The following is a 14,493-nucleotide window of genomic DNA, read 5'->3' as shown; positions in this document are numbered from 1 at the left end:
TGTCTGGTTCTAGTTTATGCTTGAAACTAAAATTTTCTCAAAACGAATCAACATGGTATCAAGTGAATAAGCATTAGCTCTTCTTTTTCTACTTTCTTTTGTTACCTTGCTCATGATGCATTGCATTGTGGATGTCAATCACTAAATCCTTGCAGACAGCCTCACCTATAAGCACAGTTAACCTACATTGAACTTGAAAGATTTGATTGATAAATCATGGTGCTTTAAGATTCATAAATTCTTTTTGAATGTAAAAGTAAAGTTAACATGGGATACAACATAAGTTTTCAAGTGTTTTGTGCAGTCAGAAATTTCAGCCTTCCCAATAGATAACTGACATTTGCAGACTTTGCATCTAGAGAAACTGTGGACGCAGGAAAAAGCAAAAAGAATGGAAGATGAAATTTTTATTCGATAAGACTCTTTTGGGTCAAAAATCAGTTGGATCCATTGAGGTTTGAAAACGTTTCATCTAGACTCTCTTATGTTGCAATACTATTCCCATTAACAGTTGCGATAATATATGGCAAATTCTCAATTGGCAAATGGACAACCTTTGCCCGCTTTACTACTACTAAACAAGTGAATTTGCTACCAAATTCCAAACAGAACCAACAAAATAATGGTAAATCCAATTTTAGTTCATAGTTCCAAAACTAGTCCAAAATGTTGGAGCCTTCCAACACTAAACGTTTTGCTATTTGAAATAGTCTTAGGAGAAGTTGCTTTTACATATAAGAGAGTCACACCATTTTAGTGCAATGGTAATTTGCAATAGTTAAGGAAACAAATAATAAGTTGTTATAACGCTAAAATTGCAATGTAGGAAAATTACAATGGTTTCGAGAGTAAGAAACCAAATCTCCAAGCCTAGTCACTTTCTTTCGTTCCACATCTTCATGGAAATTCGTTTTTTACTTCCGAGAAAACTCTCATGTCTTTTTTTTTTTTTTTTTTTACTTTATGCCTTAAAAACCAAGTAAAGAGGCTTAAAATTTGAGGGATGCAAATTTAAGCATTAATGAATAGCCATATAAGCAAAAATAATGTAGGAGATCTAACAATAAAACAGAAAATAGGATATTTCGATGTATGTATGTATGTATGTAGTGAATTCCTACCAAAAAGAAAAAAAAGAACAAACAAAACAAAACAAAATCTACTAAATTATGTTACATAGGAGTTGGTGATAGAAAAGACTTAACATCATTTCAAGGAGCAACATTGGAAGCGCCCCCACGAAGGTGGTTCAGTGGTAAGCAAACTCTTAATAACTCCTTTGGTTCTGGGTTCAAATCTTACCCTGGACTTGAACTCCCGTGACTTGCCCGAGGTGCGTTGCCTGAGGCCGTAGTGTACTCCTCCGGTTTTGCCTGAGGCCGTAGTGTACTCCTCCGGTTTGGTGTGTCAGCTCGGGTCCTAAGTGATTTGAATCGGGATATGTTCCGAGTTATCAAAAAAAAAAAAAAACATTGGAGGCGCTATTTTAAGTACAACTTGAGAAGCTTTTGACCAAAAAAAAAAGGGTACAACTTAAGAAGCACTCATTTTGTAATGAAGAGTTGAGAACAACTTTTCCAGAAGCATATATCAAGCACCAAAGTCAGAACCCATTCAGATCACCTCCTTTGCTGCTTCTTATGGAAGGCAAAGGGAATTTCTATGGCCGAAAATATTTCAGACTTGAGTGGGACTGGTTTACTCATCCAGCTTCCTTGGAAGAGGTTTCTCGAGCGTGGAAGGCAAACCAGGTGTTACTAGCAAACATTAACTCCTTCGCAGAACATTTCAGAAAGTGGAACCAGTCAATTTTTGGTAATTTATTCTAGAGAAAAATTAAGATCGTACAGATACTCGACCGACCTTCAATCTCTGGAGAAAGAGATTCTGGCATATTTTGGAGCAAGAGGAAGTGTTTTGGAGGCAGAAATCCAAGGTGAGTTAGCTACAAGCAGGAGACAGAAATACAAAATTTTTTCATACCTTTACTATCACCACGAGAAGAAGAAATAGAATCGAGTGCCTGAAGGATGAGCAAGGCCAATAGGAAATAGACGATGGAATACTGAAGGAGATGAAGGCAAGTTTTTCCAAGGACTTGTATTGTTGTGCTAACCATGTGGAGGCGGAGTCTGAATTTCCTCAACTCAGCAATGGCAAATCCAATCCCTTAACAGACAAGTGTGCCAGCAAGAGGTTAAGACGGCAGTTTTCTCAACGAAAGGGGACAAAGCACCAGGACCTGATCGGGTGCATGCTCTTCTATCATAAGTGCTAGGATATCGTTGGAAAATCAGTAGTAGAGATGGTATCTGAGGCCTTCCAAAAGAAATATATCCACCTAGATTTGAATGGCACTCTGATATCTTTAATTCCAAAAGTGGAGCATCTAGGAAATGTAATCAATTTCAGGCCCACATCACTTTGTAATTTTTCCTGCAAATTCATTACCAAGTGATTGTGCAAAGATTGCAGCTAGTTTTGGATGATCCGATTGCCCCAGAACAAAGCAGCTTTATACCAGGAAGGCAGACAAAGGATAACATAATAGTGGCTCAAGAGTTAATGCACACTATGAGAAAGTTGAGGGATACGAGAGGACACATGGCTGTCAAAGATAGACATAGAGAGCCAATGACAGGCTTCGCAGCCTTCGCTGGGCTTTCCTGAAACAAACATTCAACTTGCAGGGATTCCAGATGATTTGGTGGAACTGATTGTGTGTTTATGTCCAGGCAAGTCAATGGAAGTTCATTGGAATGGGGAGAGAACTAGTCCTTTCAAACCAAGTAGAGGGGCCACGGCAGGGATAGGCTGACTACATATGCAGATCCTTTATACATTTCTTTACGTTTTTCAGAAGAGACTGTAGGTCTGCAGCCATGGCTATTAAGAGTGCTAGTGGTGCTTTTGGTCCAAGTAGTAAGAAAGGCATAGTCGCGTATAATAATCGAACCAAATAAGATATTAGGAAAAGAAATGAAGGAAGAAAAAAGGAAAAAAAAATAGATATCGCACCCATCTCTTGAAAATCGAACTTAAGACATTCTCCAATAACGTTGTAAATTTTGTTTGTGCAAAGGGGATCTAGTGCGTGGGTGACATGCTTTGACCTTGGAATCGAATGAACTTCTCATCTCCTAACCTTTTTCTTAACCCAAAAACAGTCTGCTTTCATATAAGCAAAGAAGCATATATTGCCGGAGCATACGACTCTTGATAATTCGTTTCCTAGTACCAAAAGGTATAGTGCATATATTATTTCGACTGAAAGCAAAAATTGTTAGTCAACCATTCGCTAGGACTGGAAAAAGAGGGAAGATGCCACATTGAAATGAGATGTAGGAGCCGCAACCGCTAAAAGAAGAAAAGCAACGTGCAAAAAACATCAAATGTTGGTTGATTTGGTGGAGTTAATGTGGGAGAGGTTTCCTTGATGTAATCTCATTCCCTCCTCTCGGACACAAATTTCATCCACATTTGCTTTTACTTTTCATGCAAATTGGTAAGCAATGGTCATATCGTATATCTAGGGTGCATGTCAGCTACATTGCGAATTATGTATCCTGTCTTTGAGAACTGCTAATTTATATAGCTTATGCAGAAGTTACTTTGCTAGTCAATTTCATTTGTTTTTATTTTGATCAAATAGTTGCTTCTTTGTGAGATCAAAGTTGACGTACAAAATATTTGGCATTATCACTAAACAAGTATGATAGATTATGTTTTGCAGAAGTTCTCAAGGCACCAAATAGTCAAAATACCTTCCTTTCATACTGTTTCCATGTTAGAGAATATCAGTTTTGTGATTGCCAGTTAGAAGCCTTTATGCCGCGTATCAATCTGTGCTCATAGATCAGTTATTCATAAAGTTCACACAGTATCTAAGGCTGCTAGAACTATGTAACTTCATCGTACATAGCAATTATGTCGATCATGATTCATGTCTTTTGGTCCTAAAAAGAAAAAGGGTATCAAGAAAACAACTAGGTGCAAGATGCATTTGCAATTGAATTAAAGAACGTTACATGTAATCAAGCACATAACATAAATATCTAGTTCTTCATACGGTACAATATATATAGTTCTTCATAAGCTACGAAATCCTCAAAATCATGTCATTTAACTTGTAAACTCATCAATAATTGTTCATAAAACCCAGGTTCATTGGGACTTCTTTCAAGATTCTCTTTACCTGGTATGTTGTCCTCAAGCCTTGAATTCCACTGAATCAAGTTACATCTAGCATTAGCTTAGATTAATCTTCCTTGTCCCCATCCCGACGTAGTTCTCGAATATCTGGTTGAGAGGTTGAGCGGCTATCAGGATCTGCATCCTCTCTTGTACCAACCCTTAGAGGTTCCTCTTTATTGAGAGCAAGGATTAAAATAAACATGCAAGCAATGAAAATTATGATAAGAGCAGTTCTCATTCCCAAGAATGACCTTAAAAAATCCATAAAAGAAGGACCACTAATATTTTTCTGGATAACACTCCCTTCTCGATATCCTTCAAGAAATCGTGTTATTTGTGATCCCTGATCAACTTCCTTGATGCTTTCTGATCCAATAACCTAGAAATCAATGGATCAAAAGGTTAAAATGCATGTCGACTTCGTTTCACCTAACCAGCAAGAGTAAAGTACACGTTTTTTATCAAAAGCTTCATGGCAATCATGCTAATCGACGGTGCTTTGAAAATAAGCCCGATAAGAGGAGCAACAATCGGACCATGTATTTTCAGTTCTGAAATATTTGAATTTAGATTAAACTGTAAAATTAATTTTATTTTGCCTGATCTAATAGGACATCATGTTTGAAGCAAATTCAGTGGGTAACAAAGTCAGAAGTTCAACTAAACGTTGCAGTGAAAGAGTTAGCAAATTAATGACTTCAAAAGATCAGCATGTGAAAACTTTTGGGAGATGTATTATTGATTCACGTTGAAAGCACTGAAAAAGGAAACAAGAATCAAAGAAGAACAGGCAGGAACAATGATGTGAATGCACTGAAGCTTCAATTTGTTTCTTTCTTCTGCTTACTTTAGTTTGACTTCATGGAGCATGTCCTACACTTGCATGTGCATTACACACATATATCAATGATACCTTCTATAAACCTTTTGAGATATAAATACCATACAGCAGATATACTATTGTTGCAGAGAAAGTGCAACCACAAATCCTCGATTGCATCAAAGGATTATATTGGGCACCAATAACTCAGAATCGTGAAAGATGTTATCATACACCTCACAAGAATGAAGTTGAATTGAAGGAATGACAACTTTCAAGAGTAAAATAGGGGGCAGGCAGGAAGGAAGAGACCGAACTTACTGAGAAGTATTCCTCGTTTCCATCCCAAATAACCATTTTTGGCAATTGAGTTCTCTTATTGACTTCAAAGGATTCAGCAAACTCCTCAAATTGCTTGAAACCAACATAACCGAATACCAAATCCCGGTTTGCTGAAGCTGCAGCTTTCAACAGCTTGACTAAATCCCTGGATTTTTCGTCCGACTCATCCGCAACAATTGTTAAAGCAATCTTCCTCTGATCATCCTTTAACAACTTCAGTGTCTCTTGATTTATTGGCAAAGCTAGAGGCAACAAACTTTGTTTGATGTAGTCCTCAAAGAAATGCTCTGCATGTCAAATCAGCAAGTATTATTTTGACAAGTATTATGCTTTCCATAGAAGTTGGTCTCCTATCTATTTGCTCAATATTTATATTGTATACAACCTAATTAAAAAGCACTTCTGAATATGTCAGATTACAATCGAAATAACCCAATGAAACTTAACACAGAGGGGAGCTGAAGTTCTAAGCGGAAAATGAGTAATCTAAGCAAGCCCTATACATTAAAATGAAACTAGAAAAAAAACAACTGCCAGTGATGTTACACAGAATTACTGCTGTTTTAAAGCTAAAAGCGCTTCGTAGCTGTTACAATTTGCATCCGAGTAGAACTTAATTTAAGCTATACAAAGTTATTATTGCTGTTTTAAAGCTAAAAGCAATTTGGAGCTGTTATCATTTGCATCCAGCTCTAGTTTAATTAAAGCTTGTAAAGTTATTTATGGAAAACAACAATAGAAGAGTTATCCTTAAATTTTTAAACATCTTATTTAATAATCACTTTCAGGCTCTTTATCAAAGTAAAAAGTGAAAGAGGCAGATTCTCTTTATATCTTCCTTTCAAACATAATTTTGAAAACACTCTCAGACTATAGCAAGAATAAAATGATACTAATTGGAACAAAAAAAAAACACCATAAAATGCTCTGTCCAAAAAAACTCAGATTTCTATGGTGTTAAAGAGAATAAAAAGCAAAACATGGAAGAAAACTTGAAATGTAATTACAACACAAAGAAGTGCAGGTGGTTTCAACCATCCAAATGCAACTTCAAAGGGCTACGTTGATCCCTATTAGCCCTGAAACAATTCACTGAATCATTTAAGCATTCTATAGCCAATGATAACTTCAAATCAGCTAATCTTATATGTAAAGGAAAAGCTGCTGGATAACTTATATATTGTAATTTCAAGACGAGTAATTTTAACCACTGAAGATCTTTTGTCTGTCAACAATAACATCAAAGACAGAAGATAACAAATAAATATGTGCATGAACAGCCAAGAGTGGACAACTGTCCATACATCTTGAGTCAGGTCCAACATAATTTCAACGAGAAGCACAAAGCATAGGCAAAAAGAGGGAACTAAAGGAGCTCGAAAATGAGGTGATGTAATCAAATAGAATCAACATCCTCAACAGTTCAAAGAAACATTAAGGGGCATAAGAATACCACGTATTATGTCACCTTCCTTTACAGCCTTAGCTGTCCATTGATTAAATTAAGACAGAGCAGTAGCTGACAAAGGCAACAACCTATAAAGCAGGAAAGAGGTATGATGTGGTCTAAGACCAAGTGTTACAACAGCATATAGCAGCACCCATCAAGATGTAGTAGAGGTCCTCCTTTTTCCCCATTCTGACTTGCTTTATAATCTGCTAAATTACTTAGTGTTATGAGTCTATTATTACAATCTCTTATGATGGATGCGTGATGCCTACATTACCAAGTCTACAAAATCCAAATCAAAACAGAGGCTCTAGTCTCCATATACACAACAATCAGCAAAATAAAGTTTTTCCATCCTATGATACCAACAACAAAGAATATGATGGCTGATAATGCGCCATCTCAATAAATTTGAAAAGGAATGATAAAAAATGAGCAAATAAATCAATAGCAGTGTCCAAAGTGAAGTTGAATGCTGACAGCTGTCAATCACAGCTTGTCCGAATTTTGCAAGTTCCAGGTGCATGTCTATGCAACTGCATGCATTAATGCAAAAGTTTCTATCCAGCTTCCCACAAGTTCATTTACACTGCCAAAATAGAAATTTCTCGCAAATTTTCAGTAAAAAAAATAAAAGAAAATGCAAAATCATTTTTATAAACTGCTTAATTTCCACAGAAAATCCGAACAATCACCTTCACATTATATTTATGAGCATTAACAAATGATTAAGGAATCAAATATATCTGCCGCGTTGAATCCTTCTCTTAAATGCAGTCAAATCAACAAGAACTTTATAAAGTTCTTCAGCATTATATAAAGATCTCAACTGAAAGTAATGCAAATAGTCAATCTGTTAGGCAAAACCTTCGAGTCTAAAACAATTGGCCAAGTCTTTATAGCAAATAAAAAGAAATGCATATCCAAATGGCAAAAAGATCAAAAAGTTGACATGCTTTTAACATAAACTAAACTCAAAATAGCTGACAGCTTCCGTGGACAGGTCGTAAAAATAGAATATGATCTACCTTCGAATGGGCCATAGAATATACTCTGCTCGCTGTACTCTGGAAGAAGTGAGACTACAGCAGGCACCTTGTCAAAATCATAGAAGGCCATAATTTCATCTGAAAAATCTTTTGCCACAGCAAACCAAGCTTTCTTCTTGTACTTGACAGCCACATTGTACATCATGGACTCATCCAAACCAAATCCTATGAATATAGGAAAATGAATGTCAGCTGCTTCAACAAACTCCCTAATAGCAGAGTCAGAACTGAGAACGGCAACATCTGGGGCAACAAATTTCTTCAAAAATTGAACTAGTAAATCAGCTTTCCTTGGTCCATAGTACTCTGTAGGAATCCCATGTACAAATATCTTCAAGGTTGGAAACCCACTGCATAACAAGCAAACAAAGATTAAGCAGCTTTTTCCCTCCCTGTTGTTCTTTTTAGTTTCATTTTTATGCTTATAGGGTGAAGATCCGTCAACTTTTCTAGAAGCAGAAGTCTAGTTTCACTGTCATAGCATAACTTTTAGCTTCTAATTGAACAATAATTTTATTTTTCCATTGACAACACACAGAAACAAGAGCCTCAAGTAAGCAAGCAGCATGTTGTTTTTCACATACTTCTATGAACCAAGAGAAAGGAAAATTTGTCAAACCACCCAGCTTGGATGTTTAACTCATAAAGAGGCGCCAATTTGTGATAATTATTACAAATGGTATTCGTGCTTATTTTTTGTATTGAATGCATTGTTAAATGAACACAAAGAAGTGCATTTCCTGCATAAGTTAGCATTGATGTCCTGCATAGCAAATAGCTGAAAAGTACAACACATGCCAACATACTACTATGAACTACAAAATAGGAAAATTTGTCAAACCGGCCAGCTCGAATGTTTAAAACACAAAGAGACACCAATTTTTGGTTATTATTACACATGGTATTTGCACTTATTTTTGTATTGAATGCATTGTTAAATGAACAAAAAGAAGTGTATTTTGCATAAAAGTTAGTATAGATGTTTTTTACAGTAAATAGACAAAAAGTACCTTTTCTGCAAATTAAGTGTCAAGACGTGTGCTTAATAAAAAAATTTCCCCGTAAGATTACTATAACATACTCAATGTCGTGCTTAGAAGCAAGTTTTCGGTATTTGTCAGCATCAACTTTCGCAACAACAATAGGCTGCTTCAATCGAGCAAGAACAGGGGCAGCTTTTTCTAACTGCGATGCAACATTAGAATTTGTCAGTAGGTACCACACTAATTATAACACAAAAATAAAAACAAAGAAGGAGACTTGTCATTAGTTCCAATAAACCACTTGATTCAAAAACCTTATTGAACCATGCATAAAGCTCGAGAGCAGCTCCTTTCAGTTCAATATCAGTCTTTCAATTCCAAAAACGCCTACAGAGAAAACTGTGACTACTACTAATTGACTTCCATTTCCTAGGCTAACAAAATTTCCACCTTATCCACTTTTTTCTTCTCAATTTCTTCATTACATATAAAAATATATCAAAAATTAAGGAATACGCATTTCTAACTAGTGTATATGAAACCTAGGCACAAAATTGAAAGTTTCATACTTCGAATTGCATTAGATTTTGTAAAACTCTAATTTTGAATGTACTCAGTGCTGCTAAATACTAGTTTAAGCACATTCAATTACCGCAATAACGTAAAATTCACCAAAAAGAATGCCAGTAATAAGGACAAAAACATTCACCTCCGGTGCAAGACGCTTGCAGTGGCCACACCAAGGGGCGTAGAAATCGACGAAGATGTAATCGAAGGTTGCAATAGCGGCATCGAAGTTCGATTCATCAAGGTTTAATACTTTTCCATTCTCGATCGCTCCAGCGAACTGGTTCGTCTGCTCTTGATGCCCCATCACGGCAGCCGCCACTGCTAAGAAGCAAGAGAAGAAAACAGCAGCTCTTGTCGAGATGCTGATAAAGATCATCGGAGATTTGGCCCGCCGGAGCATCTTGTCCGTTTAATTTCTTTTCCGGCGAGTATTATTTTTTGAGCTTAGTTGAGACTTGAGAGACTTTTATTATTATTACCGGAAAAAAGCATGAAATTTGAAGTTGAACAGTTGACGAAGTATCCACATCGGGGAAGAAGACTCTTGTTAACAGAATGGGAAAATTATTTTGGTATAATTATCAATTTGGTCCCTTGATTTTGGTATCCGTCTGAATTTTAATTTTAATCTTTTCAGGTTTGCTTATGAGATATTTGGTCCTTACTTTGGCCTCATCTGACTAAATTTTTGAATTGAGAACTACGACAGGAATATTGCGGTCGAACTCGATTTCGAAATACTTAGGTGGCACGAATTTGATTCCAAAACTAAATTTTCTTTTATTTCATATTTCCTACGTTTATTTTATTTTATTTTTGAAGCACCCACATTTATTTTATTAATGGATACATGTATGTGTTATGCGAGATTTTATTATGACGAATTGGAGTTTTAGCTCCCAGTCTATAGCCCATTTGCGAATATGATCCCCAATCAATTCATAAATGCAAATACAGTTCCCATTCCATCCAAATTTTTGTGAAATTGGACAATTGACAGATTTCGTACAATTTTCTAACAGAATCATCGCACGTGCGGTCACGTGACTTCACTTAACAGCTGTTTCTCTTTTTTTAATCAAAAATCCCATCCAAAATTTAACTATTCTATTTGCTTTTTACCTCCTGTTAATTAGTGAGGCTAAAATATACTAATATCTGGAAAAAAAAAATGATTGGTTGATAAACCCAATAAAATGAGAATAAAGCTCCATTGCAGCCAAACTCCCCCTCAATCAAGTTTCTCACCACATCTCATGCAAAAACCTCTACCCTACGACTAAAGCAAAATATACGATGCTTTTCCATAAAATCGGTTCCTTGTTCACTGTTTCTTCTTTAGATTTGTAGTAGATTTTACTATTTCTTATTTCTTAATTAGGGCAAAAATCTGTACCTATAGCAGCAAAAATTGAACTCATGGTACCAAAAAAATTTGCTTGTGCGGTAGACTAGCAACAATGATTACATCTAGGGGTGCCGGGCACCCGCCCCGCAGGGACTATTGGGGCGGGGGTGGGGGACAGGGTATATTCCCCCACCCCAACTCCCGCCCCGCCACTCGTTTGAAACAATATATATATATATATATATATATATATGTACATAATTATATATATAATGATATTATCAATTGTACTACTAATTATACATGTTTATTAATAAAAATTATTAATTATTTATATTAAATTTATTAATACATTTATATTAAATTCCTAACTACACTTAATACAATAACACTTTTTTTCTTAAAAAACACAATAATAATTTAGTGATTGTATTTGTATCAAAAGTAAAAACTTGATTATTTTAGTTATATTTTTTTTATCATATTATATTGTATTCAAATAACTTTTGTTTAATTATTTTTATAAGTTTCAATTGTGAAATTATAATGAATAATAATTTAGTGATGTGTTGATATTTTAGTACTTGATTATTTGCTCAAATTTAATTATAATAAATTATATAATAAATTTTTTTTAACCCCGCGGGAGAAGCGGGGTGGGGGAAGTCGGGGGCGAGGGACGGGGGAAGGATCCCCTGCCCCACCCCCGCCCCACCCCCGCCCCATTACCACCCCTAATTACATCATGGACAAGCAACAGCTCAGAGAGGCAGTACTTCTCTTGCGCCATCAAGATATGGATTTTTCTCTATTTTTGTGGTTATGAAGTTTAATTTTGTACAGTAAAATCTTTATAAATTAATATTTGATAAATTAATAATCTCTATTAAATAGTAATTTTTCACGGTCCCAACTTAGGCTAATGAGCTAAATTAATAATTTTGACAAAATAACAAGATACTAATTATTTTTAGAAAACCTCACATAACCCTTTGGTCCCATTCACAACATAAATTAATAATTCACTAAAATAACATATCATAAAATAAGAGTCTATTGTTGATTTATGATACATATTAAATTGGAAGTCATAGTTTAACAATGAGATAAGTAAGAAGATTTTGTATTTGTTTATTATAAGAACACTTCCTTATCATTTATAGACATAATATTGTTAATCTGATTTATTGTATGAATTTAATAAAATGGAAGTCTTTTTTACCTCTTAGTAATAGAAAAATGAAATTAGTTGCGTACATACATTGAAAATATTTACATACATTTTACTTGCAAATTAATTAGATATGGATTAGTTTATATTCCTTAGATTTTTAGTCTCCTTTTATTAATAGAATAATTCCTATTTTATAAAATAAAATAAAATTTTAATTAATTAAATGAGTGTTTCTTTAAATTGCAAGTATACTCCATAAATTAATATATTATTAATTTATCAATTAATTAATATCTCTTTAAATTAATAGAATTTGCACGGTTCCAAGGTTATTAATTTATAGAGATTTTACTGTATTTAGGCTCCTTTTAATTTTCTCTGTTTGTTGATTAAGAAGGGGCAAAGAGGCGGTGGTCAAGGTTGCAACTATTTTGAGTGGCATAATCCAATCATGTGCCAAAGACCTATTACCCTAATTCTAGGTCTATTAAGAAGCATGAAATTCTTTTAAGAAGCATGAAATTAGTGTTTGCAATTGAAGTGTTGTCCCTGTTGTTATTGATTATTTTTCTAGTGTAGAGATATAGTGAGGTATAACGAAAGAAAGAAAGAAAAAATGTTAGCCAAGTTGTTGATGTACTGCTGTGTAGCAGTAGGCTAAGTTATGGTTATTAATAGATTCATTCACAATTTTGAATTTTTATTTGATGTGGATGGATGTGGATGGAATGTAATACAAGGCCAATATATTTTGTACCTACTAATGAATTGGGAGAATATATTTTGATGTAGAAATGATTGACATTTGGCTGATTTTCTTTAGTGAATTTTGTGGCAAAAATTTGTTTTTGTTGTTATCAACGTCAAATTGCAATGGTCAAGACTTGACTTGTTGGAATAAATGCTAGATTAGAACTGTGAGGACCTGAAATTTATTTTATTTTATCTTATTTCTTTGAATACATTTTCTTTACTTTACTTTATTTCCTTAATTTCTCATATATTTTTATAAGTGGGTCAAGTTTTAAATCATTTTCTATGTGTAAGTTAGTGCATGTTAAATTCGTAGTGCATTATAGTAGTAGGACCCACTAACGCGGTATGTACGGTAAATTTTTGAAGATTAAGAGGAGTTTTGTGCAAAGGGATATTATTTTATAAGGTGTTAGGGGATAATTAGAGGTTAGCTAGATATTTTAGTGATTGGAAGACAACAAGATTAACATGGCAAACCATTTGTCACAAAAGCCTTGGACCATTGACTTTGACTAAAACCTTTCTTAACCTTTTATTAACCAAAAATTGACCAAAAATCCTATCATCTTCTCCCCTCTCTTGGCTGACCTTCATAAGCAAGAAAAGAAAGAAAGAAAACTCCATTTCCAACAAAAAAAAAAAAAAAAAACCTTGATTGATCCTTGAGTTTTCACCTTAACCTTGCAAATCAATCCATAAAAGCTAAATTTGAGGTAGGAGGAGGAATTTTGGCGGAGAGTTTTTTGAGGAAGAAGCTTGTGACTGCTTGGTCTTCTTTGGGTTTCAAGGTAACAAAGTCTAGAAACCATCTCTTGTCATTTAACTTGCTTTTGAGTAGATTTAAGGGTTAAATTATGGTGGTATTTGTGACAACCCTACCTTCTCCTATGACATACCCTAAAAGTTAGTGGATCGTCTGTCTGACTCTCGTCAGGACTCACACACTTACATTAAGTTCAGAGATAACATTTTGATAAACCAAAACCAAACGCTCCAATATTTTACAATACCAATTTCAATACAAAAGTTTTAACCATAATATGAAACTAAAGGATTTACAATCACAAAAGTTCACGTTAACTCCCTAAAATCCCTCGTTCGTTCCCCGACCACCAATTCCTGTAAGAAAAACAAAACTAAAGAACTGAGCTAAAGTTCAGTGAGGTTTGCTGAGCAAGTAACTTTTAATAACACTTAAATCAATACAATTAAGCAAGTAATAAACATTTCACTATACAATCACTTTCATTAAGCAATTGAGGAAACACTTCACTAAACAATAACTTTTAAAAGGATATGATGCTCTCATTAGAGCCATTTCAACGTCATTGAGCATTCATTTCAGTGCCAAGAGACACTCATTTCACTGTCATTGCACATTCATTTCAATGTCATTGCACATTCCGCCAATTCACCTCATTATGTCCTCCAAAACAATAAACAATCCCCAACATTCAATAATCAGTTCAATAATCTCCCAACCTCATGGTAATACTCGAGTATACCGAAACATTTACCCAAAGCTACCGTCCTACCAACCAAGCCCTTTGCTGGCTCGAATAGTCCATTGAACAGAGGGTTTTGGGGGCCAGTTCAGCCAGTGTGATAAAATACACACACGGCTTACAGTCATACACACTTACAATATCACTTGATCAATTATCAACCTTCAATCTCAACTAAGCCGAGTGCGATAAAGTACACTTCCAATTTAGAAGGCGATGGACAATTGAGATACACTTTACAATAAATCACTCAGTAATATTTCATAATAAGTACATTTGTCACATAATTGCACTTAATTACA

General features: G+C 34.8%; 1 protein-coding gene across 1 annotated transcript; it reads right to left on the bottom strand.

The window, feature by feature from the left end:
- Positions 1-3,987: 3,987 nt before the first annotated feature.
- On the bottom strand, positions 3,988-9,947 carry LOC113724056 (protein disulfide isomerase-like 5-2). Its single transcript, XM_027247004.2, has 5 exons — positions 9,548-9,947; positions 8,937-9,040; positions 7,835-8,205; positions 5,336-5,643; positions 3,988-4,573 (listed from the first exon to the last, which is right to left on the bottom strand). Exons 1-5 carry the CDS (start codon positions 9,806-9,808, stop codon positions 4,259-4,261), a joined length of 1,359 nt encoding a protein of 452 aa, XP_027102805.2. The 5' UTR covers positions 9,809-9,947; the 3' UTR covers positions 3,988-4,258.
- Between the last annotated feature and the right edge of the window lie 4,546 nt (positions 9,948-14,493).

This window comes from Coffea arabica, chromosome 1c, assembly GCF_036785885.1.
Source record: "Coffea arabica cultivar ET-39 chromosome 1c, Coffea Arabica ET-39 HiFi, whole genome shotgun sequence".
Classification (NCBI taxonomy): Eukaryota; Viridiplantae; Streptophyta; class Magnoliopsida; order Gentianales; family Rubiaceae; genus Coffea; species Coffea arabica.
The sequence above is the reverse complement of the archived record's forward strand: the minus strand, read 5'-3'. Positions and strand labels throughout refer to the sequence as shown.